Here is a 26,014-nt window from a genome sequence, read left to right as displayed (position 1 = left end):
AGAATTGCCAGAGCCCTTCCCATCTGGGTCGGGCTTCCTGAGTCTGACCCACAGCCAACAGTGACACTGGACCCAGGAGCTTTAAAATTGAGCTTTTAACTCCTATTTGAGCCTCCCCCTTCTGCAGACGAGACGCCCAGGAGGCTCAGAGACATCGCCCATCCTGTCCAAGGTCACACAGCCTAAAGCCACAAGGAGATGTGAAAAGCTTCCCCCAAGTCACGGTCCAGCCTTTGCAGAAAGTGCTTAGGAAAAGAGAAAAAAAACAAAGATGGGCCTTGAAAGGCCGCGGTGTGAACCGCCCCAACCCAGCCCCCCGCCTCCTTAGTCTCGTGGAACAGCGGGGGCTTTCTGGAGGGCGCGAGGGCGGGGAAAGAGAAACGAACCGTTTCCGGGACCCAGACGGAGAGGAGCAAGCGCTTCCGGAGCACGGCCGATGAGGGTCATGAAAGGTCAGCAGGTTCGCAGGTGGCGGCCAGCCCTCAGGTCGCGCTGAAGGCCTCCTAAGGATTCAGACGCATCTCTAGATGGTGAAGGTAGCATAACTCGACACGAAAAAGTTTTGTCCTTGCCCGCACCAGAGGACACCCGGCCGAGCGGTAACGTGGGCGCCGCCATCTTGAGCGCCGCGATTTAAATCGAGCCGGCGGGCCTCCGCGTCGGCGTGATGACGTCACCGACGTGAGGGCGGGAGGCGGGGAGGTACCGCCCACTCGAACGCCAGACCTTCATGGGCGGGCGCGCGACGAGCGGAACTCGGCTCTGATAGGTGGAGCCGCATGGAGTGACATCCCGCTTCCCCCTTCTGGTGAAGGGCCCTCCACACGGAAGTGCCTCAGGCGGGCCTGGGTAGGACCCAGCGCCGGGGCCGAGCGAGGCTCCGGAGGGTCAGGGTGGGCTGCCCCGCGGGGTGGAGAAATGAGGCAGTAGCCCCACCTGCCCCGGGCAGCTGGAGATCTCCCGGTCTGCGCCTGATGGGCCTGACCACCTAGAAAGAGACCACCCAAATCCCGCGTCCACCCCCACGCCTGCAGAAGTGGACTCAAAACCGGGGCTGGACCCGGCAGAGGCTGAGCCTGCCCCCTGCACGGGGCCCAGCTTGGGGTATCAGCCGCAAACCGTCCCTCAATTCCTGGTCCAGCCTGTGTGCCTCGCCCCCGTGCCCCAGAATCAGGATCTGGGGCTCCCCTAGGAAGCCAGGGTGGACAGGCGTGTGGGGGCAGGGTTTCCCTCATATTGTGTCCGCTGGGGCTTTGCAGCACATACCGAATATTTATATTTAGGTGTGTTACAAGTATATCGTGGTGGAAATTCACTGTAGGAAGCCTTCTGGACCTTTTGTCAGCCATGACCTCAATCTGTCTACTAGGGAATGAAGGGTGTTGCATTGTTGGATAATAGCTTATTGCATTATTGATTAATCAAGGGGTATCAAAAATTTTTAAAAGATAAGGATACCTATGATGGAAATGGAGGTGGACCAGGACCTATCTTCGAAATTTACTGATGCACTTCCAAAGAGCAAATGAATCTGTTGTTCGCTTGGAATTTGATGCAGTCTCTAATAATTTCCCCCATTTTGCAAGAGCAACCCTCTCCCAGCAGAAAGTCTCAAAAGTTCAGAAAAAAAAAAAAAGCTCAGAGGACTTGCCAGTTGGAATTTATACATTTGTTTCTTGCAAGTAATTAAAAAGAACAAGTATGGAAAGTTGGGCGTTTTGATGTTGTTTTAATAATTAACCAGAGTATTGAATCCATGTTAAAAAAAAAAAAAAAAGAAAAGAAAGAAAATGGTTCCCTGAAAAACTGCTGGGATTGATTAGAATTCATTGAAACAACTGCACTTAGAGAATTATAGGTTAAAAGAAAACCATGGCACGAAAACAGGTGCAAAATTACACAGTGTGTGGAATAAACTATACTGATTGGTAACGTTTTAATTATTTTTATTTTATTCATTTTTGTTTTTTTCTTTGACGATTCTGCAGGTAGAATGAAGCCCATCAACTTGTCGTTTGCAGCCTGTGGGTTTCTGGGCATTTACCACTTGGGGGCAGCATCTGCATTTTGCAAACATGGCAAGAGGCTGCTGAAGGATGTCAAGGCCTTTGCGGGGGCCTCTGCAGGATCCTTGGTGGCTTCTGTCTTGCTAACAGCGCCAGAAAAAATAGAGGTAATTAAGCAGTAACGAGGCTGTGTTCCTCATTAAGAAATTAAAAGGGAATGGCGACAATGAGTGCCGACTCTTTACAGAGAAATCATGCTTTGCCTGGGAAACAAAAGGTTCAGACTTTTCTCTAAGATCCACTCTTTAGGGATCTGTGCCCTGGGTTTGGAAAAGAAGATTATTTGGGGTGACAGTAAGACAAGGATATAAAAATGCTCTCGAGTTTTTATTTAGCCTTAAGACTCCAGCACTGTTTCTTGCAGCAAAGGATTTTTTCTTCTTTCTATGAGCATGAGGAGAGCATAGAGCCTATTTTCAAAGGCTTGAACATGTGGCCTGTACCTCTGCTCACTGCTATTTTCTAACAGGCGCATAAACGAAACTGGGCATACAATTTCAATTAAGTGGAATGATATGGGAATTTAATTTGTTTTTAATTCTCACAGTAAGTAGAAGCTCTGAATTCCAAGCAGTTTAACCAGAAGTAATAAAAAAATAGCCGTCATTAGGTATTTTCTTTAATGCAATCTATGTTTTTAAAATCGGTTTTCTGCTATCTGGACTGTGATCAAACATTCACCGACTCCGAGCTGGTTTCTATGGGTGGAGAAAATATTTGCTAATTACTTACACAGGCGAATGGCTTTGAACCATCAGAAGACAAGGATTTAACCCATTCGTGCCCGAGAATGAGTCTCAAGGCTGCGGGGATTTTAAACATCAAAATCTCAGTCTCAGATTTCAGGGAAGTTTTTCAGAAATCCAGCCACCTCATCTTTAGATGGTTGGCGTTCAGAAAACTAGAAAAGTGACGAAAAGTCATAGTGATTACACGGGATGAAAACCTTGAGGTGTGAATTCCCCACCCCCAAGCTTGCAAAATCCTGTGCTTTGAATTGCAAGCTCTCGCTCCGCCCAGAACTGCTTTCTTTTTCCTGCAGCAAGCCCTGGCCTGGAGAGGCGGGGGAGGGGACTTTCCCTTCCTCTTTCATTCAGTCTTTTTTTTTTAAGTGGAACAAATCTCTGAGCTCTGGAGTTGAGTCGATTTGATTTCTCGTCCTCAGCAAATTCAGAAATGTATTAACTGTGATGAACTCTTTACCTGATTTGGAAACGCGACAATAATATAGGCATTTATGCCGCTGGAATTCTGTGATGTTAAGACGATGCCTGATTTGCTTGGATTGTTTTCAAATCAGATTACGTGTTTTTATTTTTATTTTTTTTCAAGTTGGAAAAATCATGTTGCTGTGACTTAAGGCTAGGTCTTTTGGGTGTTCACATTGGAAGGTGGAAAATTATTCTCTTTATCGACCTTAGGACATTCTCATTTCCTCGTTGGTCCTTTTGAAAACTAATGTTTCTGCCAAAATAGTTTTTTTTTTTTTTTTTTTTTTTTTTTTTTTTTTTTTTTTTTTTGCACAACCGGGAATTGAACCCAGGTCCTCACACACACTAGGCAGATGCTCTACCACTGACCCACATCCCCAGGGCTGTGCCACAATAACCTGTTGATGGAAGGCTATTTCTTTTCTCTTTAGCCATTGGAAATAGCTGGTCGATAAAATTGCTTTGAGGGTTTTTTTTTGTTTTGTTTTGGAAAACTCTCCAATCTACTCAAATTACAGGTTAGCTCAGTTCTGCTTGGTGGTGTAAATTCCTGGAGCTTTTTTCACTCTTGTGACAAATATGCAATTAATCTTGTTGTGAGCTTATGCAGGTCTAATTAAGAGGAGCACCCTGCATGTCTAATTAAGAGGAGCCGAATGCTCCATGTCTTTGAGGTGGTGGGCAAATGGAGGCATGGATATGTGAGAAAGAGCCTGGAGCTGCAAAGCCTTCCCCAGCAAACCGCCCCTCAATTCCTGGTCCGGCCTCAGGACTTGCAAGGAAGGCATAGCATGGGGTACTCAAAGGTGAAGAAGTCCACTCCTTATTATTGCCTCCTGTATCTCTGCCCCCGGTCCAGCCCCCATTCCCATTTAAAGTCCTAGCCCAGATGTCAGACAGGAGGGAAGCCTCCCCCCCCACCCTGAGGCTGGGGGCTGATACCCCCTGTATTGGCTTCCTGTTGATGCTGTAACCAGGGGCCACCAACCGGGTGCCTTCAGACAGCAGGAGTTTATTACCTTATAGTTCTGAGTCGGACACCAACTCACTGGCCTCCAGAGTCAGCAGCCCAAGCTTGCTCCCCTGAGGCCGTCTCCTTGCCCTTTCCCGTTTCTCATGGCTGCCCAGGTTTCTTGACTCTGGGCCCCTTCTCCCGTCTCGTAAGCCATGAGCGTGGCCTCTTCGATCCTTTTCATCTGGGACCCTTCTGCCTCCCCTTTTCTCTTACTTCAAGTTGCTACTACAAAATGCCTGGAAAAAGCCAACTTACAAAGACAAAAATGTTTGTTTGGGCTCACGATGTCCCAGAACAAGTAGAACCGACCATTGCTTTGGTGCTCTGATGTCAGATGGCGATGGTGGAAGCACTGGGTGGAGCACATCGCTCACCTTATGGCCAGGAAGCAAAAGAGAGGAAAGAGGAAGGACTGAGGCCCCATGATCCCTTTCAGGGCACACCCCCAGTGACCTAAGGACCTCCCTCGAGGTGCCACCCCAAAGGTCCACAGGACCTCCCCACAGGGCCACCCCCGGGACCAAGTGTTTAACCCCTGGACCCTTATGGGGACATCCAACCTGCAAAGTGCAGCACCTTCTAAGGCCTTGGACAGCACTGTGCCACTTCCCCGTGGTGGCACTCAAAAAAAGACAAAAAACAAAGGTTTCCCAAATCTCAGGGACTAGCCCAGTATTGACTGAATGAGCCAGATGTGGAATCAAAGTGTGCCAGTCAAGTAGCCACGCCACATTAAGGAAATGGCTTATTCTGAGCCCCATAGGAGTGGCCTTGACCCAGGTACAGAGATTTAAGTTAACATGACCCGTTCCTGCACAAGGAGGAGGTTTCAGGACCTTTCACAGCGGCAGAACACAGATGAGATGTTCCTAAGTAGTGGGTGGGGACATGAGGTCCTCAGACAGAGCCCAGCAGGGGAACAGGTTTCAGACACAAATAGCCTTCTTAGCTTCGGGGCTGGTGGAGGCCAGAGGCCTAAGCTTAGCCCTATATTCTGAGTTTACTCCTCCTCGTCAGGAGAACGTGAGGTCAGATACCAAAGTTAACATAAACGGCTACTGAAGGGCTCTGTAATGACAATGCCCAGCTCAGGCAGGGTCCAGCCTCTGCAGGATCTTTGTAATGAATCCGTGGCTCCTTCAGAGAACCTGACTTGCTCAGAATGCAGACCTGGATTCAAATCCTGGCTCCCACGTGCATTTCTGATGTGCTGTTGGGAAGGTTCTCTCATCTCTGCAGGCCTCGGTTTTCTTACCTGCCAAGTGAGGTGATCGGGCCCAGCTTGCAGGGTCCCATGATCATGCCGTGACAGCAGGCCTGGGTGGATCCCAGCCCAGGGTGCACAAGAGTACCCCTGCCCCAGGGACTTGGAGACTGTCCAGTGCTCAAGACACACCTCCAGAGACAGCCACGGTGCTTTCTGCATCCGTTGTCATTCATCGTGCCCTTGTGGGGCTGCCATTGAAATGCCTCTGAGGCCCCGGAGTTGGGGAGGGAATCTGTAGAAGAATGCTCTAAATTAGAATTTCAGTCGAGTCTTCAAGGCCTTTTCAATTCTGGAGTAAGGCCATTTGAGGTGGCTTAAAAAGAAAGAAAAAAAAAGAGAGAGAGACAGATTATTGTAAGAACAAGTAATTTGCCCTGGGCCTAAGAAGAGTGGATAAGGAGATGGGAGGGGGGAGGTTTGCACACTTGTGCAAATGAGTGTGGCATCCTGTGACCTGGTGGGTGGGCGTGTGCCATCCAGAGCAATGGGCAGCATTTTGGAAGAGGGATGAACTCATGTGGACGATGCAGAGGGTCAGATGTTCATTTCTTTTTCAGGAGTGTAACCGGTTCACCTATCAGTTTGCTGAAGAAACGAGAAAGCAGTCTTTCGGGGCAGTGACCCCCGGTTATGACTTCATGGCCCGGCTGAGGTACATGTTTCCATAGCACGTTCCCCCCCCCCCCAAGTACTTGAAGACAGAGTGTCGAACGCTCTCCAACAAAGCGTGCCAAGCACAGCCCTCGCTCTTGTGAAATGTTTACAGAGTTGCTCAATAATTAACGGTGAGTAATGCATGCGGCTTGCTTTTCTTTGTCTAGGAGCGGCATGGAGTCCATCCTTCCTCCCCACGCCCACGAGTTGGCCCAGGACCGCCTGTACATCTCCATCACCAACACCAGAACCCTGCAGAATTACTTGGTCTCCCACTTTCCCTCCAGGGAAGACCTCATTAAGGTAGCCCAGCCGCATTTCCCATTTGCAAAAAAAAAAAAAAAAAAAAAACAAATGCTGATTTAGATACTTCCTAGAAATAATAAGCATCCCCCGGGCTCTTCAGATCCGGGGTCAGGTACCAGGCTGATAGATGATCAGGGTGCAGTAAATCATGTGTCTGATGAATGGCTCCCCCAGCCTCCCTCCCCAGGCCGCGAGGCCCACGCCTCCTCTACTTGACTCCTCATTTCAGGCTTCACCACTTACTATGGGAAGTGAGTTGCAGGTGCAGTTTAGTAGCAGTGGTACTCCCTGAAATTTACGTGGCTGATACTGGGTAGTTTGTGGCGGAGTTCTTGCATGGGCGCTCTTATTCCACCCGTCCAGAGTCGTCTGTGAATCAGGAGGCACAGGCCTTAGGACAGACCTTTTATTTATTTATTTTTTTAATATTTTTTTTCAATATTTATTTTTTAGTTGTCGTTGGACACAATACCTTTATTTTATTCATTTATTTTTATGTGGTGCTGAGGTTCGAATCCAGGGCCTCTCACGGGCCAGGCGAGCACTCCAGCACCGAGCCCCAGCCCCAGCCCGTAGGACGGCCCTTTTATGACTCAACAATGAGGAAGTCATGGTGGAAAGATTTTTGGGGGTGTGACACACACCAAGGTTGACACCTACCGCTGGTCATTGGCGACGAGTCCTGCTTCCCCACGAGTTTGAACATTGGAGAAGCACGCCGAGGCCAGCATATGAAGCAGGCTTTACTTAAAAAGGGAAAACGCAGAATTCTCCTGGGAGGGAGAAGGGGCCATAGCTGGTAGCCTGATGTCCCAAGAAGCGAGGGGTTCTGCCCTTTGTATATGTCCTAGGCTTCCTATCTTTGTCCTTCCTGCATAAGTGACCAGGCCCAGGAATGGTGGGGTGGCCCAAAGGTGGGAACCTGGTGGGCTGAAGGGGAAGGGCAGGATGGTGCAGCCCAAGACACATCAATCAACAACCCTGTAGGGAGGGGCAGTTCCCAGGGCTGGTTACCTTGGCAACAGGTTGGAGCAGGGGCAGGTTCTCCATGAAGATGGAGGAAGGGCCATGAGGGAATTAGCATTTCAGTCTAGACTTGCCCACTCACTCATGACTGGCCTCCTTGATCCAACCTGACTGGACCTGTATGGCTGCCTGTCTGATTCTGGCTTCAAGGTTATCCTGCCGGACCCTGGGAACCAGCTCTGGTTTCTGGGTCTCAACTTTCCAATCTAATGTTCAGTTTTGTTTCTTGCGTCTTGTTTTAATGCCTTTCTATCCACAGGCATGTGGAAACTGCTTGGTGGCGAATTCATTATCTCTGGGAAATGCTTTTACTGGTTAATTTCCAAATAACAGTGAACTTGCTTGAGCGTTCGTATCTCGGGAAGGGTGCCCATTTTTAGAAAACGGGGCAGATTTTCCTTAGTCCTTTTGTGCGAATCGTGGCGACTTTGGATGACACAGAGAATTATGTTCTGATACAGCAGGAGGTAATGGGTTGAGACTGAAAAACTCTGCCCGGGTTAGACAGCAGGTGCACTGGTTTTTAATATCACCTTGATGCTGGAATCCGCAATGCTTGATGAAATGTTGAGTCGACAGGCGGAAATACTCAGCGTTCCTGTTCACCGCCATCACTTATAACCGTCTTTTAATCTCAGAAAAAGAATTTTCTTCCGTGATCTTATTATCAATCTTATGATAGTATTCTGTAGACTTAGACAATATCAAGAGGACAGCGGGTCACCCCACACCTGAGTTGTCCCAGGCTATCGGTGACCCATGCAGACACACACAAGGACTGGCATTTCTCCTCTGGCTCACCCAGGAAGACATGTGGGCTGTCGTAATGTAAAAGAAGCAGGGCCCCTTCCCTCGGCTGTCACATTTTCTTCTAGTTGAAATATGACGATTGTACGTACTTACGTGGTACAGAATGTGATTTTTTGATACTCGTGCACAATGGCAAAACGACCCGTCACTTGCAACAGTCATCATTTCTTTGGGAATATGAAGAACCCGTTCTTCTAGCAACTTGGAAATATAGAATAAAATTACTATTGCCACTCTACACCAGGACTTATGCCTCTTAGGCACCTGCATCTGGTACCCAATAGCCACCCTCTTTCTATCTTCCCCGCCTGGTTTATTGGCCAGGGCCTCGCATCCCGCACATCTTACTGCTTGGTTACTTTCGCCGTTTGGCAGGATGCTCACGCCAGGAGGACAGAGATTGCTGGTTTGCCCCTAGCTGTCCCAGTGCCCGGGACATGGCCAGCCACGATGCAGGGGCTCCACCAACACGTGAGAAGTGAATGAACACCAAATGAAGACATAAACCAGCTGAGGTGGCATCTATCACAATGGCCTGCTTTAAAAGTAGGAAGTGGGTCCCGCATGTTCCATAACCTGTGCGGAATTAAGTAGCTAGTTAGCGGCCCACCTGGCGGGACAGTGCATTCTCTGGCCTTCTGATCCGGTCACAGCTCAAGCTAAATAAAAATAGTCATCTTTTCTGTCCCTTTGGGGAATGAGGATTTTGGAATGCGGGCCCTCAAAGACATCCGTACCTGAATCCCCAGAGCTATAAAGACAGACACTGATGGTGCCGGACCTTTTTGGAAATGTGAGATGGCACATACCTTCAGAAGGGAACGTGCTCTTGCATTGTCCCAGTGGACCCAGAATAAGCAGATGAGTCTTGAGAAGTGGAGCCCTGTCCTAAACTGGATGTGCTGCGCTGGCTGATTCTGAGATGTGAAAGCCGGGTTCAGGTGCAGCTGCTACGGGCGGATCCCCACTGACAGGGAACCGCAGCCTTGCAACCCTATGCAAGTGACTCCATCTAGTACCTGGATTAGCAAGGAAATGATTCTTCTCCGGAGCCTCCAGCCGGGAACAGAGAGCCCTGCCTGCAACTGAATGTTGCCTGGTACCACCTAGAGCACAGTGGGACCTCCCGTCAGCATGCGCAGGGCTGTGTCTTGTTTGAAGCTCTGGTGGTCATCTGTTGTGCAGTGATAGCAAACTCTTGCCATAGGGAAACACCGTGTCTCCCTGTTTCCCGGGGTTATAACTACGCAGAGAACTGGTGCAATTATCTGGGTTCGTCAAACAGAAGAGAAATAACTGATGCCCGTGTGTAAGACCGCACAAGGAGACTATTGAATAATTAGCATTTATCCTAGGTTCTACAAGAAGCCTTCTCCATCTTTAGCAGAATGCTTTAACCTTTTCAGACGAAAATGAAGGGAGGACATTTCCTTTGTAGCAGATGGTGACTATAAAAATATATGAAGTAGCCGCTTGGAACAGGCATGAAGTATTGAGTTGAACGGAGTAAGAATGGTGAAGACCGGGAAGGAGAGCCCAAGCCCAGCAGTGTGGGGGGACATGCAACCAGCCCCTTGCCAGCAGCCACTTTGTGAAGTTTAAATGTTGTGATGGAAGAAGGGGCCGGGGACAAGGTTGTCTGAGACGGTGTAACCCGTTTGGCCCAGTGGACGATAAGCCAGTTGTTGAAATGAGTTTTACAAAAGAACACCTTCAAGTCCAAGACTCAAATCCCCCTCCTTGAGGATAAACTTGGGGATTTTAGTCAGATAAAGAAGCAGGGTGAGGCCAGATGAGGTGGCGCACGCCTGTAATCCAAGTAGCCCAGGAGGCCGAGGCAGGAGGATCATGAGTTCAAAGCCAGCCTCCGCAAAACCGAGGTGCTGAGCAACTCAGCAAGACACCTGCTCAGGACCAAGTGGGATTCTGTGATTCGGACAAAATGGTTTTCAAGTGCCTGAAACGTAACCCTGGCAGACGTTGCCCTCATAACCCATACGTCAGAGGTGTCACCTGCAGCAGAGCCGATGGAAGACGGTTTGTCCCCAAGCTGCATGGCCTCCACAGCCTCCGTGGAGTCAATGGAAGGCAAGGAAGGAAGAGGGCGCGTGGGGTCGGTCGGGGAAGTGAAAGTACCCAGGGCGGCTCTGTTGATGACACCAGGCAGCTGTGACCGTGGGCGGGTGATGACCAGAGTCAGCAGGGGAGAGACGGGGAGAGACAGAAACAGTGAGAGGCGGACGACAGCTCGAGTTAGGGTGGACGAACGCGGGAGAGTGCTGGACGTGGTGCCCCGGTTGCCTTGTGTGTCCAGCGCTATCGTGAGCTCATTGATCCGCCCCTGCTGCGTGAATTTCTAAAAAGTGCCTGGTGCTTCCCTGGGCACCCGCTCATGCTGCTCTTTAGTATAGACGGGGTGCTGTGTGCCTGCAAATACAGCCTCGAACCCGGGGCTTACAACGTGTGCGTGTGCACGTGCGTGCACCTGTGTGTGCACCTGTGTGCATGCGTGTGCACCCGTGTGCATGTGTGTGCATGCACACGTGTGCAGGTTTAGGCCTGTCCTTGCTCTCTGGGATCGCGCTCCCCGGCTCCCTGATGCTTCCCAGTGCAGTGCTGTCCCCGGTGGGGCTTTGGGGCCTGGTCAGAGGAGCAGGTCTATATTTTGCCCCTGGAACCCCCTTCTCTCTCTGCTGCTTGAGTGTCAGGAGGTGAGCCGCTCGCCTGCACCGCGCCCTTCCGCCATGATGTTCTGACCCACCTCAGACTCAAGCAACGGAGCCAGCCCACCATCGACTAAAACCTCTGAAACCATGAGTCAAAGTAAATCCCTCCTCTCTGTTATTCCTGGCAGGTATTTTGGTCCCAGGGAAGAAAAGCTGGCAACACCCAGGTCTTCATAGTGTTCTGAGTCGCATTTCCATGGGGATTATTTCACTTGGTGTTTTCTACTTTACAAAGCTCCAGAAGACACACCTGTGGCCTCTAGGCACTCCGTGGCCTGGAATTCACTTGACACCCCTTCCCCTCTGCCGTCGGTGACCAGGCGAAGACAGGGAAACAGAGTTGCTGACTACTGCCCCCCGACTACTTGACTTGACCCAGGGAGGGGACAGCCTTTGGTGCATGCCCATCAGCCAGGGCCCCAACACGCCGCCTGTATACAGCTCCCTCCTTTATCCCCACTGGTCCAAGAGGGGTATTTCAGGTGCATAAAGAAAATGTTGGGGCTGGGGACATAGCTCAGCTGGTAGAGTGCTTGCCTTGCATGCACCAGGCCCTGGGTTCCGTCCCAGGACCCAGCTGCCCTCCACCTGTCACACAGGTAAAGTACAGCAGGACGATGAAAATACTTCCTCCTCTCCCCAGCACAGACCTGTGGATGTGAAACCCCTCCAGGGCCCCTTCTCTCTTGATGGGCATGGGTTCCCACCCCCACCCCCTTCTTTAGCATGGCTCCCTGGAGATTCCTGAATGACCCCACTGGGCCCATCTTGCCTATCAACTCGTTCCCCTTCAGTTCCAGATTGTACTCTGGGCCGCTTTCCGTCAGAAGCAAGCTTACCACCAGCAAATCCAGGCGCATTGTAACATCAGCCTTCAGCAAAGCATAATTAGGGAGATAAATCCTGGGTTTAAAAGGAAGTCCTGCGGCAGCTGCAGGACTGAGCCAAAGTGCATTTTAAGTTAACATGCCGACGTGGCACAGTGACATCTTCCTGCGCCCCTCACCTGGGGCAGATCCTGAACCTCTTCATGTGCAGAGTCGATGCACACGTGTGCTCTGAGACATGTCCTTTTGACAGGCGTGAATACACCTCTATTTGGATGGCCAGGGAGAATGTCATCTCTAACAGTGTCCCCGGCTCTCCTGGGAGCGGGCACCCTGTCTCCGTTGCTCCGATGACCTGAATTTCCTAGCACCTAGCTCCTTTATAGCAGAATCTTCTCTCATTTAGCTTTTGTGAAGGTGGAACCAGGACTGAATTTCAGATTGGCCATTATCTTGGCAAGGACTGGAGGAAGATAAATTTGAATCTGTCTTTGAATCTCAACGACACCAGCAGGCTCTGTGTAAACAGCCAGATTCTCATTACACTTCACAGTAAACTTCAGGCATAAACGAAACTTGTTGAGAATTCATACGCAAAGGAAGTTAAGCCACATAATTTTCTAAACACCCCCCTTTTCTATAAAATGCGAAATGAAAAGAGCCAGCAAGAACGTGTCCTGAATACTCCCTGGCCAATGTTCTGAGCTGCTGCCACGGGAAGCCACCAACTTTGATTTTCATCCTCGTACATTTAAGTAAGAATAAAACGAAAAATCAACGCTTTTACACTGCACACCATGTTTAAAGCACTGTACCGAGAGACGGGGCAGGGAGGTAAGCGTGTGCTTTTCTCATCAGTGTGCCCAACCACTGAGCTCTTGACATCTGGGGGCCTGTTGCTGACCCCAGTCTGCTCTGCCTGCGGCACGGTATGTCAATCATGGAAACAATGAGTTTTGCAAAAGAGAGTTGATTCACCAAGCAACGCAGCAGAGAGGTGGAGATCCGGGTCTCGAATCTGCCTCCTGGAGGCCAGGGCTCATGATATTTGTGGGATGCTCCTTACAGTGTGCACACACAGTCATGGCTGCTAGCATGCTCTGAGGGAGGAGTTTAACCCTCTGACTTTGCAAGGCCACCCACCATGGGACCCTTGGGCAGACCCAAAAGAAAGGTAGGTGGTTGCAGCCAGCTTGAGGCAGACAAGAGCAGCCTCCAAATTCCTGAAATCCACTTAGGCATCTGCTCCTCCCATTTCCCATGTATCAGAGGTGTTTTCCGTGGCAAAGTCACCCGGAGTCCCTTGCTTACTAGGTCACCTCTAAAATTGGTGATAAAAACCAGTAACAGGGCTGGGGTTGTGGCTCAGCAGAGGGTGGGGACATGACCCTTCCGTTGACAACAGCTGCTCTAGATGTCTTGAGATTGATCAGTGACGTTGAAGTCACCTGGGCTGAAAGACACACGCTGGGACCCAGTGTTGTATTAAGCGGTCTTAGCATGTCAGTCTGCACCTCCCTCCTTATGAAGTCCTATCTGCTGCAATCAGATGGCAGTAAGGAAAGCCGCTTCCTCCTTAACTACCCAAAGCTAATTTCCTCACTAAAGTTGCCTTGATGCAGACATCACCAGGCCATAAAAAGGGAGAGTGAATAGTGTCAGGAAGAAAATGCGTTGGCGTCGGGGAGGGGGTACGCACTTTCCAGCTTTGTGCACTTTTCATCTCCTTCAGGAGGATTCTAACGGTTATTATCTGCAGGGAAGTAATTGGATCCCTTTGTTCCGCATCCAAATACCTCAAAACAGCTCCAGGCATGAAATCGCCAACTTCACGTTAACACTGCAACTCGGTGGAGGAGGGTACTGTCCTGATTCTAAGGGTGGTGGATTTTTTTTGCAGGGTACATATGTCTGTGCAGCCCAGGGAGACACACGGTTGATCCTTCAGAGACTTTAAAATGCAGCAGGCATTCCCCAGTACTGTCGCTGTGTCCTCGGCCCACCAATTGTTCCAGGAGATGGTACGGTACGACGTGGGATTCGCCAGCTAGCTTCATTGAACAGGTGGACTGGGCTTCAGAACATTCCTAGGATCCATCCGTGATGGCTTTTTATTTTAAGGGTAACCAATTGATGACAAGGCCGGATTTCACTGGAGTAAATGCGATTATCTTGACTGTAAACAAGCTTTCTCTAAAAATGCCAACTACCGGTTTTATCATCGCCACGGGGAGGCAGAGAGGGTTGGGACTGAGGATGGCGCTTTGCCACGGATTTCCTCGATGATCTCCAGCAAATCTCCTAAGGTGACCCTCGCTCCTGGGCTCCTGGGTTGCCTCCTGGTGGAGGGGTGTGGTGGAGGGAATGTCACCCCGTCCTGTTGTGCAACGCAGTGAGACGGAGACCTTGAGCTGAGCGTGTTGATACAGGCAGGTCCGCACTGACTGGGAGGCGGTCAAATCTCCTGCGAGCTTGTTATTCTACCTCGCGATAAATAAACGAACGGATCCATAAAAACAGAAAGAAAGAGGATACTTCCCTACCTCCGGGAAGCGCTTCTACCAATGAGCGTGCACTTGGTCTTTCCACAAACATGTGATTAAGAGAGAGATGCATGAAACTAGCCGAGAAACAAACAGGATGCAAGACCTGACTCAGTGCCTGGCCCTGGAAAACATCCAAGGGAAGGTGTGTTTGGTGTTAAAATAAACCCAAACCCAGGTGCAGGCTGAAGCACTCATTAGCTCAGCCACCCTTGGGCGGGCGATGTCGTCGCTTTGAGCAGTAGTTCTGAGAGAGTTCAGGCAGGCGCTGGGGGGGTGGCGCACAGCAGAGTCCCCTCCCTGGTGTGCGCGGCCCGCGTGGGCACAGGCCCCGCTCTCAAAAGGCCTCATTCCTGACCCAACACCCAGCTGTCAACATCTTGGGATTTTTTGCACTTTCTGAACAGGGGAAACGGGCGTTTGCTTTTTGCACAGGGCTGACAGAGAACCAGCCTGACATGCCAGAGCTGTGTGACCCAGGGCTGTTGGCTTGGTCCTCTCCCGCCGGAGTCCCTGGGCTGTGCTGTTACCATGACGTTGCCACTTCAAACCGCCGTTCCCAGAAGCTTCCTGAGCTACCTGTCAGGCAGCCTGGGCCCTCCTTCTCTGTCTTGCTATGGAACGTGATGGCAACAGCCTAGTGCCCCGTGGGGGAGGCACCAGAGCCTTTCTTCCTTGGTTTCTATCCGTCATGAGACAGGTGCAAGGAAGAGCCACCTCAGGAGGAAGTGCACACCACGGCTCAGGGACACGGTGCAGAAATCACCACCAGGAAGGGCTTCCCACCCTGGCAGGCTCCTGCCCTGCGGGGTGCAGCCCAGGGGAGATTTTCCTACAGAAATCCCTTTACACTGTCGCCCGGGCCTGTAATTGAGTGGCAGATCAGCATAAATAGGCTTTTGAGAGCTAACCTAAAAAAATCATACCTATGATATTATTTCTTGGGGGGAAAATGCCTTCTGAGTTCTAAATAATCCTACGCAGATGATTTATAAGCCAGTGTTGGGGCTCTAATCCATTTCTGAATAATGCATGTTGGGGGGAAAAAAAAAGCCTCATGGAATCTTTGCTGATAAGCAGCCATAGAGTCTTTCCCTTATCAGCTGAAAGATGAGCGCTTAAATATTCAACGTCCAATGCCGCGTGTTTTCAAACAGAGCCCTCGCTGGCGAATCCAAACCGAGGCTGCTGCCGAAGAGGACATTGAGATTTCGGGAGAGCCGTCAGAGCTCAGCTGCTCCTCTTGGAAGAACCGGTCCTATCCTAAATGACAATCATTTCCCACTTTTCAAACGGAAGATAGCGAATCCTGGGTCTACTTGCATTTCATGATTCCTTGGCTGGAACGTGGCATGTCTAAAAAACGTATCGTCCCCTTTGCCACATCCTGGTAACATCCGTGGGGGCATCCTGCACTGTGGGGAGTGAATCTCCCCTAAAATAATCAGGGGGGTTCCCTCTTCCACACAATGACAGGGCAACTTTAAAACCATTTTCCTAGTAATCTATACAACATTACGAGTCATCAGTTAGCAACCGCAAGGAATTGAAATATCAGTTTCAAAAGGACTTGGTTGCTGCAGTCTGGCTGGGCACGATTCAGGAGCCACTTGTCAAAAGAAACGAACTTTAGTTTTAGAACACACACACCAAACCACACAGCTCCTCAGGAAAAACCCTCAGAGCCCAACTGCCACCAACGGCTTCCCACAAGCCCCTCACCCCCACACAACCCACACCACCTCCCACAATCCTCCTGTTCTTGAGGCCGATTGGCTGGGTCACGTGGGCGGAGCCAAAGAAGTCCCCCAATGAGCAGCTCCGTGGTCTGAAAGGGCAGGGAAACAGCCCAATGAGCATCACCGCAGAGGAGCCAATCATCCAGATGTTGCTGGGGCCGCTGTGAGCCAATCATCAGCTGGCAGTCTGAAGGGCGGGGAAACAGCCCAATGAGCATCACCGCAGAGGAGCCAATCAGCTAGATGTTGCTGGGGCTGCTGTGAGCCAATCATCAGCTGGCAGTCTGAAGGGCAGGGAAACAGCCCAATGAGCATCACCGCAGAGGAGCCAATCATCCAGATGTTGCTGGGGCCTCTGTGAGCCAATCATCAGCTGGCAGTCTGAAGGGCGGGGAAACAGCCCAATGAGCATCACCGCAGAGGAGCCAATCAGCTAGATGTTGCTGGGGCCGCTGTGAGCCAATCATCAGCCGGCAGCTGGAAGTTTGCTGGGGCCCCTTGGGCTGTGGCTCTCAACACTTGGTCTTGAACAGTTGAGCCACTGATTTAGACTCAGGAGTATGTAGTTCACTCATTTGGGGAGTGTGGATTTGTACCTGTGACTTTAGGGCCTTCTCGGACGCTGAAAGCGTTATTATTTTTTTTTTTTTATTACGTAAGTGTGAGCATTCGTGTCTGGACATGCGTGGAAGGTGTTCGTGTCATGAGAGTTTCGTTCTAAATGGTGCCGCAGCTTTCCGGGTGGCCTCTCGAGTTGAGCCCTTTGTCTCTTTGTGCACCTAGGTTCTCTTGGCCAGCAGCTTCGTGCCCATCTACGCGGGACTGAGACCAGTGGAATACCAAGGGCAGGTAAAGTCGCCGTAACCAAGGCGCTCACGGCAACCTCCCCAGAAATCCACCTCCTCTGAAAGGGGCAGTTTCCCATATTCTGGTCCAGATCCATGGGTACGCATTCTTTGCGTAAATAGCTTTGTTTCTAAGAAGAAGAACCGGAGGGTCTTTGATACCTTATCAAAATCGGGGAAGAGGAATGATTGACAGGGATGCTCTTATTTTCGTCGTTTAAAAATACCTTTGAAAGCAGGGAAAGAATTTGGTCTTCCTCATAAGAACTGGTCACGGCTCCTCCTGTGAACTGGTGGGACAAGCTCCAGGGCCCTGCACACCTGGCCCTGAGCCATGCAGTAGCTCTCTCCACCTCAGGGACTCTGGTTCAACACCTGCAGGTCATAACCCAGCACCGCCTCCATCTGACACCCAGCAGAGATGGGCTTTTTATAATTAAGCACCATTTCTATTTAACCCACACCAGCGAGGTGGATTTATCATCCGAGGATCTGTTTAACATAGACAAGATGAGCATTAGGTATTTATATGAAGTACGTACCCTGTCATCCAATGCAGTGTGCATTTCACACACACCCGCCGTGTCTATTTCACAATCAAACCCAGCATGTGTTCATCCGTGGAGCTTAGAACCCAGCACATTTTCTCTTTAGCACATACCCCACATAGACATTGTGTGATCAAATGCAGTATCCAGCACCCATTAGGGGTCAGGCCCACTTGCAGATGGAGGAGAGCTGTTTATTTTACACCTGCGGAAGTTTGTTCATCCACACATCAGTACCTGGGGGTACTTGGATGCCACCCCTCTGCCCGACCTCTCACTCCTACCCCGGGGCCCCGCACGGTGACCTTCCCGGGGTGTTGAGGAGTGCTGGTCTCACAGCCAGGGCCGGAGCGGAGCTTCACAAGTCTGCCAGCCCGCAGCTGAAGGAGGGCTCTGTGCTGGGACCTTGACAGACCCTACAAACTAGGTAAGCTTTCCTAATATTTCCTATTTTTGATACTGTCAGTCCTAGCTAAAACATATTCAGTCTCCAAGGAAAGCATGACCTATTTTGTCATTTAGGATTTTATTTGCAATACATCACACTCTGAATGCATCGTTAAAGTATTATCTTCCCTCTCGAAATGAAGTTGGCATTTATTTCTACATTACATTTTTGAATAGACTTAAAAGTTGCTATCAAAAAATCAGCTTTGTACTGTGAACATTGGTTTTATAATGATCTGAAATCTAAAATAGCTTTTACTAGAAAGTACCCTTTATAATATACTCTACTCATTACAAAAATGGGAACTATGGTTAAGAAAAATCCTAAGGCATTTCATGAGATTTTGCATTAACATCAAAAGAGGTGTGTCAGTTTCTATCCTCTGTATTCTTGTTACCAGTGAAAAAGTAAAGCTTCTGCTGTTGTCTTTGCCTGTGCCAGTATCCAGTCGCATCTGCTGTAAGAAACAGAGACATAGAGGTCTTCATCTACCCAAGTCACTAAGCTAGAAGGGGAAATGTCCCCAAAACGATCTTTCATCTTGGCCTCTCTGCTCTGTCTGCTCCTTTAGGGCTTTTCATAGAAGCTTCTCCTCATTTCATTTCTCTGCCTCCTCCACCCGCTGGCTTGGGCCGGTGGGATCGGAGGTTCCTGATGAAGTCTTGCAGGAAGTCACTGAACACTTTGCACAGGAGCCCTGTGTCTCCTCTAAGCATCTCGTTTCCCTTTGCTGCTCAGTGGGGCCCGCAGCAAGGACCTCCAGGCGCGGAATGATGGACAGAGCCTCGTGTCATCCGTGCTAGGAAATGTCAGTGGACAGGCGTCCTCCTGGCCCGTGGCTGACCTGCTCTCAGCCTGATCGTCTCCCCCGTTCGTCGGGTTTCTCCTCCGAGTCCAATTCTGCCCTCTTTCCTTCAGGGGATTGTGAACTTTGCATCAGAGACGAGTTTGGCTGTGGGTATAAGGTCTTCCTACGACCCAAACTGCATAAAAATGTCGTCCATTCTGAAAAACGCCTCTTGCTTTCTAGATGGCAGTGTGTTCCTGCAGCCCGGGCTTTGGTTTGTCTGCTGCCTCAGGGGGCTTTCCTGAAGCAGGAGGCTGGGGTGCAAGCAGGAAGCCCCCGGAGCCATCCCACTCGTAGGCCAGGTTATCACAGATGCCTGCCGTCCATTTGGGACAAGAGGAGCATCTTCAGAAGGAATTGCTAACTGATATTCTCCAAGAGAGAGTATTAGCATCGGCAGATGGCCAACTGTCAGAATGACGATCGCGTCCACAGGGGCCCGGTGCAGATGAGAAGAAAGACTTTAGGATTTTGGGGTTTTTTTTGTTGTTGTTGTTGTTTTTGTTTTTGTTTTTGTTTTGCCTTTGGTCTGAGTTAGAATTCAAGTGATATTTTTTTTATTTCATTTTACAAGAACGCCTATTGAGAATCTGTCAATTGCAGATCTCTCCCCTGAGCCTTTGCGTTACGGATTAATCGTCTTTCATTATTGACACATATGGGAAAGAGAATTGTGAAAGACTCTCTTACTGTGCGTGTATATAGAATTATTACCACAGCCCTTAGGCTCCCATTTCTTCCTGACTTAGGCATTTCCCACAAAAGCCTAATTCAGTCATTATCTCAGCCAACGGCCCCGGCCGGGCTCTCGAGCAGCTGGATTTGGCTGGATGGAAATCTCAGTATCAATCAGTACAGTTACTCTAAAATGAAAACTCGTATTTTTCCATGATGTTTTACACTTTTTTTTTTTTTTTTTGCACGGTCTATTTAATTTTTGGAACAGCACGTTTGTCTTCCAGGGAATATTTATTATTAATGACTGTACCTTGCCAACTGCTAAATCAACTCGATTTTTTGGAGTCACCATTTCTAAACAACTTTCAGAAATTCTGAAAGTCAGCAGCATCCAATAGGAGTCAGCACAAGAGTTTCCCTGGCCCCTTTTTAAAAATATAATTTTAACTTGTGTCTCTTTGACTCCAAAATCTTACCTGTCTCTTCTCTGTTCCTGTTTTTCCTTCACTCCGTACGGGAGATTTCTCCCCTGTGTCCTAGGAGATAGGTCTGTTTATGGATTCCCTTTCTGTGTTTTGGTTACTGTTTCATCGCTGTGACCAAAAATACCTCGCAAAAGCAACTGGAAGGAGGAGAAGTTGATTGGGACTCATGGTTTCTCCCTCTCTCTCTCTCCCCACTCCTGACCCCACTATCCTTTTCTTTCTCCTTAAGAATTACTCAACAAGAGTGTTCTGCTAGATCTGAGTACTTGGAGCCACTATCATGAAAGCAAAGAGATAGATTTGCAGATATAGAGTTGATTTTTTTTTTCAAATTGCATATATTTTTTCCCCTGGTGATTTTCCTGCCCCGCTGAGCATCACTGTGTTTCACAGTGTGTAAATAAGAACATGAATTGAAAAGACTAACTCAAGCCTCTTTGCATGTAAGCTCCACAGCAGTAGATATTTCTTTCTGCAATTTTTCTGTAGAGTATCAGGGTCAAATATTTGACCATGGGCATACATAATCTCTGTCCACACACCTGCCCAACTGTGTTGTCATAGTGGGAGTACTACTACCGTGGGCCATCTGTAAACCAAAGGAGGTGGATGTGTGCCAACAAAACTTTATTGAAAGAAGGAAATGGTGGGCCGTAACTTACCAGGCTACAACCTACAACAAGTAGTTCTCCAAGATGCACTTTCCTCTTGTAAAATGAAGGGACCGGATGTGCAGTAGAGATATGGGGCATAGAGGAAAACATAATGTTTACGGAGTTTGCTCCCATCTGCAGCTTTAGCTATCCACTGGGGGTCTTGGAACATATCTCCCACAAAAGCTACATCACTGTTTCCCCGGGCAATTAACGCTCACGTGGCGCAGGCTTGGAATGTGGTCAGAGACTGGAAGCGGGTAGTGGGTGAGCAGTGGTTATTAACATCGTAACCTTTTAACTTGTTCTTTTTAGTTATTCATGACAGTAGAATGTAGTTTGATGTACCATACATACATGGAGTCTAACTTATCCTAAGTAGGTCCCCTTCCTGTGGTGGCACATGATGTGGAGTTACACTGTATTCATGTATGAATACAGGAAAGTTACATCCGATTCATTCTACTCTTGCCTATTCCCATGCCCCTCCTTCTCTTCATTCCCCTTTGTCTAATCCACTGACTTCTATTCTTGCCTTCCCTGCCCCTTATTGTGAGTTAGCATCTGCACAGCAGAGAGGACACTCTCAGCCTTTGGCTTTTGGGGATTGGCTTATTTCCCTTAGCATGACATTCTCCAGTTCCACCCATTTCCCAGCAAATGCCATCATTTCCTTCTTCTTCATGGCTGAGTAATATTCCATCATTATATGTACCACATTTTCTTTATCCATTCATCTGTTGAAGAGCACCTAGGTTGATCCGCTATTCTGAATTGAGCGGCTGTAAAAACATTGATGTGGCTGCGTCACTGTAGTGTGCTGATCTTTAGACCTTGGGGTACGGCTGGGTCAAGTGGCGGTTCCAGTCCCAGTTTTCTGAGGAATCTCCATACTGCTTTCCAGAGGGGTGGCACCAATTTGCAGTCCCACCCTCAAAGAAAATAAAATGTTTGGGGGTCAATCTGACAAAGGACGTGACAGACCTGTACAATGTAAACTGCACAACACTAAAGAAAGAAATCAAAGGCCTTAAAGACGGGAAGACCTCCCGTGTTCTTGGAGAGGCAGAATCAGCACTGTCAAAATGGCTCTGCTACCAAAAGCGCTGTACAGATTTAGTGCAATTCCCATTCAAATTCCAATGACATTCTTCATACAAGTGGAAAAGGCAGTCATGAAATTCATCTGGAAGAATACGAGGCCCAGAAGAGTCAGAGTCATCCTCAGCCAGAAAAGTGATGCAGGAGGCATCCCAATACCTGACCTTAAATTATACAGCAGAGCTATAGTAACAAAAACAGCATGGTATTGGCGCCCAGACAGACCCGCAGACCAATGGTGCAGAATAGAAAACAGAGACTAACGCACATAAATACAGTTATCTCATGCCAGAGCATTTATTTCCCTTAAGGACGATTCTAGACCAACAGATGCTCAGGGCAGAAGCTACTAGAATGTCACATGCCACCGCAGGGCAAGAATGTGGAATGGCATGCAGGAATACGGGGCCAACAGCCAGAGAATTCCTGAACAGAAACACTAAGGGCAAGATTTCCTCCTCCCTGGTGAGCACGGCATGGGAAAATTCTTCCACTTTTAATTGGGAGGTCGGGGACTTATTTTTGTTGCTCCGGTGGCACTTTTCAGAGTTATGGGTCGAATCTGCACGACTGAACGGAGGGGTGCGTGTTCTGAGCCCAAGATCTCGGGAGGGCTGAACTTGGGAGTGAGGCATGTGGCCCACAGAGCCCCCGAGCCGGTGGGATGGCAGCCTCGGAGCGTACAGAGGCGCTGGAATGGTTGCCGATGGAGTCATGAAGCCATCTGATGACTCTGTGTTTCCTAGTCATTTATCCAATCAGAACAAGCTAACAAGAGCCAAACAGAATTTGGAAAAAGGATTTTCGATTCCCTGGAACAGCAGTCATTAACCCCGTAGTAAATTGCAACACTTTTCAACTTAACGAGCCAGATTGACCCCCTTTTCATTACGGTGAACAAGTCAGGCGAACTCGCTCTTGAATTCTCTGACACATCTTTAATTTTCCCTGATGAAACCTATCCAGGTTTTCACACCATGGGTGACGGGCTCTGTAGATCTCACTTATATAACCTGCTATATTTAAAACACATACAGACGCTGCAATCGTGTTTATGCACATATAGAGAGTGATACACCTACTTTCAGGTGTACAGATATTCATAGCCATATATATATATATATATATATATATGAAGAATTATATAATCCTATGCATTATGACAACATGCACATCATTGTGGGTCAGTTTCGTTTTAGTCAAATCACTTATTTTTTAGTTGACTTTCATTCCCTTTTAGGCCTTCGTAACTAATAGAAATGCCAGCCATTTCCCCACCAGATTTATAAGTCAAAACAAGTCAGGAGGAATAAAAGAGACAGGGCAGTTCGTACATGACAAAAATAGCACATATTCCTTCTCTTTGATCCTTGGCCTTGGAACAGACGGGCTGCGGTGTGTGTGTTTCTACCAGAGCACGGTTTCCTAGAGGCAGGACATGCTCACCTGGAGCTCTCCGAGGTCCCTCCTGCTGGCTGTGAGACCTGCTTAGTTGGCTTCTAGATGTCCTCTGAGTGACGGAGGCTTTCACCCAGCACTTACCACCCTCTGTAGCTTCAGAACATACGCCTGTCTTTGTGCCCAAGGGAACCACTTTGCAAACAGAAGGGTTTCTCGGTGTCTTATTTATGTTTAAAATGCTGCACAAAATGCCCATTTCTAATTCTTACCATCAACAATGGGGCCTGCTCCCCGGGTGGGTATCCTATTCAGAATCGATAGTGAACTTGACTCGCCACGTGGGTCACACCATGAGTCTCAACCTGATAACTAACCCAGGGCATCTTGGACCCACACGGTCATCAGTAAGAACTCAGGTACGGCTCGTGTAGAATGACCCAGCTTTTAAAGTTTGGGAGAGGTTTTCTGATTCCGTCCAGAGTTCTCCCGAGCTCAGTCACTAACACATGCACAAAGATTTCCTTCGCTCCCAAGACAGACGCCCAGTTGGATGAGCACCCAGACGTTCTGATTGAGAAGGACACCCAAAGTGTGCATCTTAGGACCAGGAGGGCCAGTCACTGTGGACAAGACCCCGCTCCTTCTCTCTGCGTGGGAATCGGGCCGCCGATGGCCACTGACGGACGTGCACCTTCCTTTCCACAGAAGTGGGTGGACGGAGGCCTCACCAACAGTCTCCCCGTCCTGCCTGCAGGCCGCACAGTGACCATCTCCCCTTTCTGTGGACGGCTGGACATCTCCCCCCAAGACAAAGGGCAGCTCAGTGTGTACATCAAGGTCACCAACCAGGACATAATGGTGAGTAATTACCTTCAGTGATATTTAAAGTGCCCTGATCCACTGGAAATCCCCGCAGAATGAATGCAGCCTGCACCCCGGCCTTGCAATTCTCAACCGTGCCAAGAGACCTGGGGGCCTGGGGCTGTCAGGATGCAGTCTGTCTGCTGCTGGTTAACTGACTTTTTTGTGGCAGGGAACTAGGGATTGAACTCAGGGGCACTTGGCCACTGAGCCCCACCCCAGCCCTATTTTGTATTTTATTTAGAGACAGGGTCTCCCTGAGCTGCTTAGGGCCTCGCTTTGGCTGAGGCTGGCTTTGAACTCATCATCCTCCTGCCTCAGCCTCCCAACCTGCTGGAATTACAGGCGTGAGCCACCGTGCCCAGCTTAATTAACTGACATTTGCATAGCTTTTTCTCTCTCTTTGGCTCTTTCCCACATCAATATACTTGGTAGGCCATCGGTGCAGTTTTCGATGGGGTCATTTATTTATTTAGAAAGATTGAAGAACTGAAATATTGGAGAATGTTGCAGAGATACTTAGGGACCCAAATGAGCAATTGACATAAAAGTATCTTCATCTCATGTATCTGGACCTGGGGCGATGGCATATTATTCAGGACAGGCCTGGCACCCCCTGGAGATATTTGGGGTTGTCATATCTTGGGGTGGCTCCAAGCATCTCGGGGGTGAAGGCTGTTAAACGTATGTCCTACAACTTGAACTTGTGTCTTTCCCTCCTAGTTGTCTCTGCCCAACCTCATGAGGCTCAACCAGGCCCTCTTCCCTCCAAGCAGAAGGAAAATGGAGGCCCTGTATCAGCGTGGATTTGATGACACCGTGCAGTTCCTGCGCAGGGAAGACTGGTTTCAATAAAACGCCGGAAAGCTTAGAAGGCACAACAAGTTGCGGATCCTTTTGGAGGGCGCCTTCTCATTAAACCCTTGTTTAAAAAAAAAAAAAAAAATTCTGCCAGGACTCTGTCAATTTAATTATGGCCCATTGCAATGGATTTATTTTTAATACTTGAATCAGTGCTTGGTGCAGGGAAGAGGGCATTTGATTAGAGTTGGCAGCATCGGGTGATGAGGGATGGTTTTTGCATCTCCTCCTGCATCAGCTCACGTGCTGATCCAGGCCACAGGGCAGCGGGGGGGAGGAGGAATCTGAGAAATAGGCAGCATGCTTTAGGATCTGGGAGGAACTTAAATAGACAAAATGCTGCTGAACACCAAGAGTAAACCAAGTCGACGAGCAAGGATTAAAACCCAGAGTAACCATGCAGAGCCCCGTTTTTAAATCACACTGTGCAGATGCCGCGTCCCACTTTCTGAAGCGGCATCCAGTCACCGAGGGCTGATTCGCTGACACCGCCTTCAATCTTCAATCTGTTTTGATGGGGTTTCTCCAAGCATGAACTCTTAGAAACAAACCAGTTTAATGGCGTGGATTTAATTGTCCTGCATTCCTCCTTTTACCCCCATGAAGCCATTCTTTAAATCAGTTTTATGGTTCTCAAAACCCCAAATACACAATTTTTACACACAAACACCAAGTATGGCCTCTTTTCTTAGGAGTTCTGCAGAGACCCCGTCCATAGTAATGACAGTCCTTGGGGTGTGTATTTCATCTACGTGAGCCAACGTGGTTAAACCTCCATATGTGGCTTTATTAAGTGACAGGAAGACTGGATTATCAGTTCACGTTGGTGCCAATTCATTCAGTAGCTAAATTTTTAGCTGTGCCTAAGATTTTTCACCCTATTCTCTCTCCTTTTGCAAATATTCTATTTGCATGATCTTTCCATAACTACTTTTGGTGTGTGGGGGGGGTACCGGGGATTGAACTCAGGGGCACTTGACTGCTGAGCCACATCCCCAGCCCAATTTTGCATTTTATCTAGAGACAGGGTCTCACTGAGTTGCTGATGGCCTCCCTTTGGCGGAGGCTGGCTTTGAACTCTCGACCCTCCTGCCTC

The 26,014-nt window shown here is 49.0% G+C and overlaps 1 protein-coding gene and 1 long non-coding RNA gene across 6 annotated transcripts in view; one reads left to right on the top strand and one right to left on the bottom strand.

Moving 5' to 3' along the window:
* Nucleotides 1–522, bottom strand: part of LOC308638881 — a 34,063-nt gene extending 33,541 nt beyond the window's left edge. Inside the window, exon 1 of the long non-coding RNA XR_014019958.1 lies at nucleotides 387–522. This is a non-coding gene — a long non-coding RNA (uncharacterized lncRNA). The remainder of the gene's footprint in view (nucleotides 1–386) is intronic.
* On the top strand, nucleotides 464–25,014 carry PNPLA4 (patatin like domain 4, phospholipase and triacylglycerol lipase). 5 transcript variants are annotated; one of them, XM_081276798.1, is made up of 7 exons: nucleotides 464–599; nucleotides 1,989–2,173; nucleotides 6,117–6,211; nucleotides 6,381–6,516; nucleotides 16,974–17,039; nucleotides 23,902–24,054; nucleotides 24,781–25,006. In XM_081276798.1, exons 2-7 carry the CDS (start codon nucleotides 1,994–1,996, stop codon nucleotides 24,910–24,912), a joined length of 762 nt encoding a protein of 253 aa, XP_081132924.1. In that variant the 5' UTR covers nucleotides 464–599; nucleotides 1,989–1,993; the 3' UTR covers nucleotides 24,913–25,006. The 5 variants fall into 5 exon arrangements, with proteins under 5 accessions (XP_081132924.1, XP_081132923.1, XP_081132927.1 ...); XM_081276797.1 differs by lacking the exon at nucleotides 464–599 and adding an exon at nucleotides 722–849; XM_081276800.1 differs by lacking the exon at nucleotides 464–599 and adding an exon at nucleotides 1,263–1,283.
* Nucleotides 25,015–26,014: the final 1,000 nt, after the last annotated feature.

This window comes from Spermophilus citellus (genome assembly GCF_964194105.1).
Source record: "Spermophilus citellus genome assembly, chromosome: X".
NCBI classification, from domain to species: Eukaryota; Metazoa; Chordata; class Mammalia; order Rodentia; family Sciuridae; genus Spermophilus; species Spermophilus citellus.
Note: the sequence above shows the minus strand (reverse complement) of the source record. Positions and strands in the feature narration are given on the sequence as shown.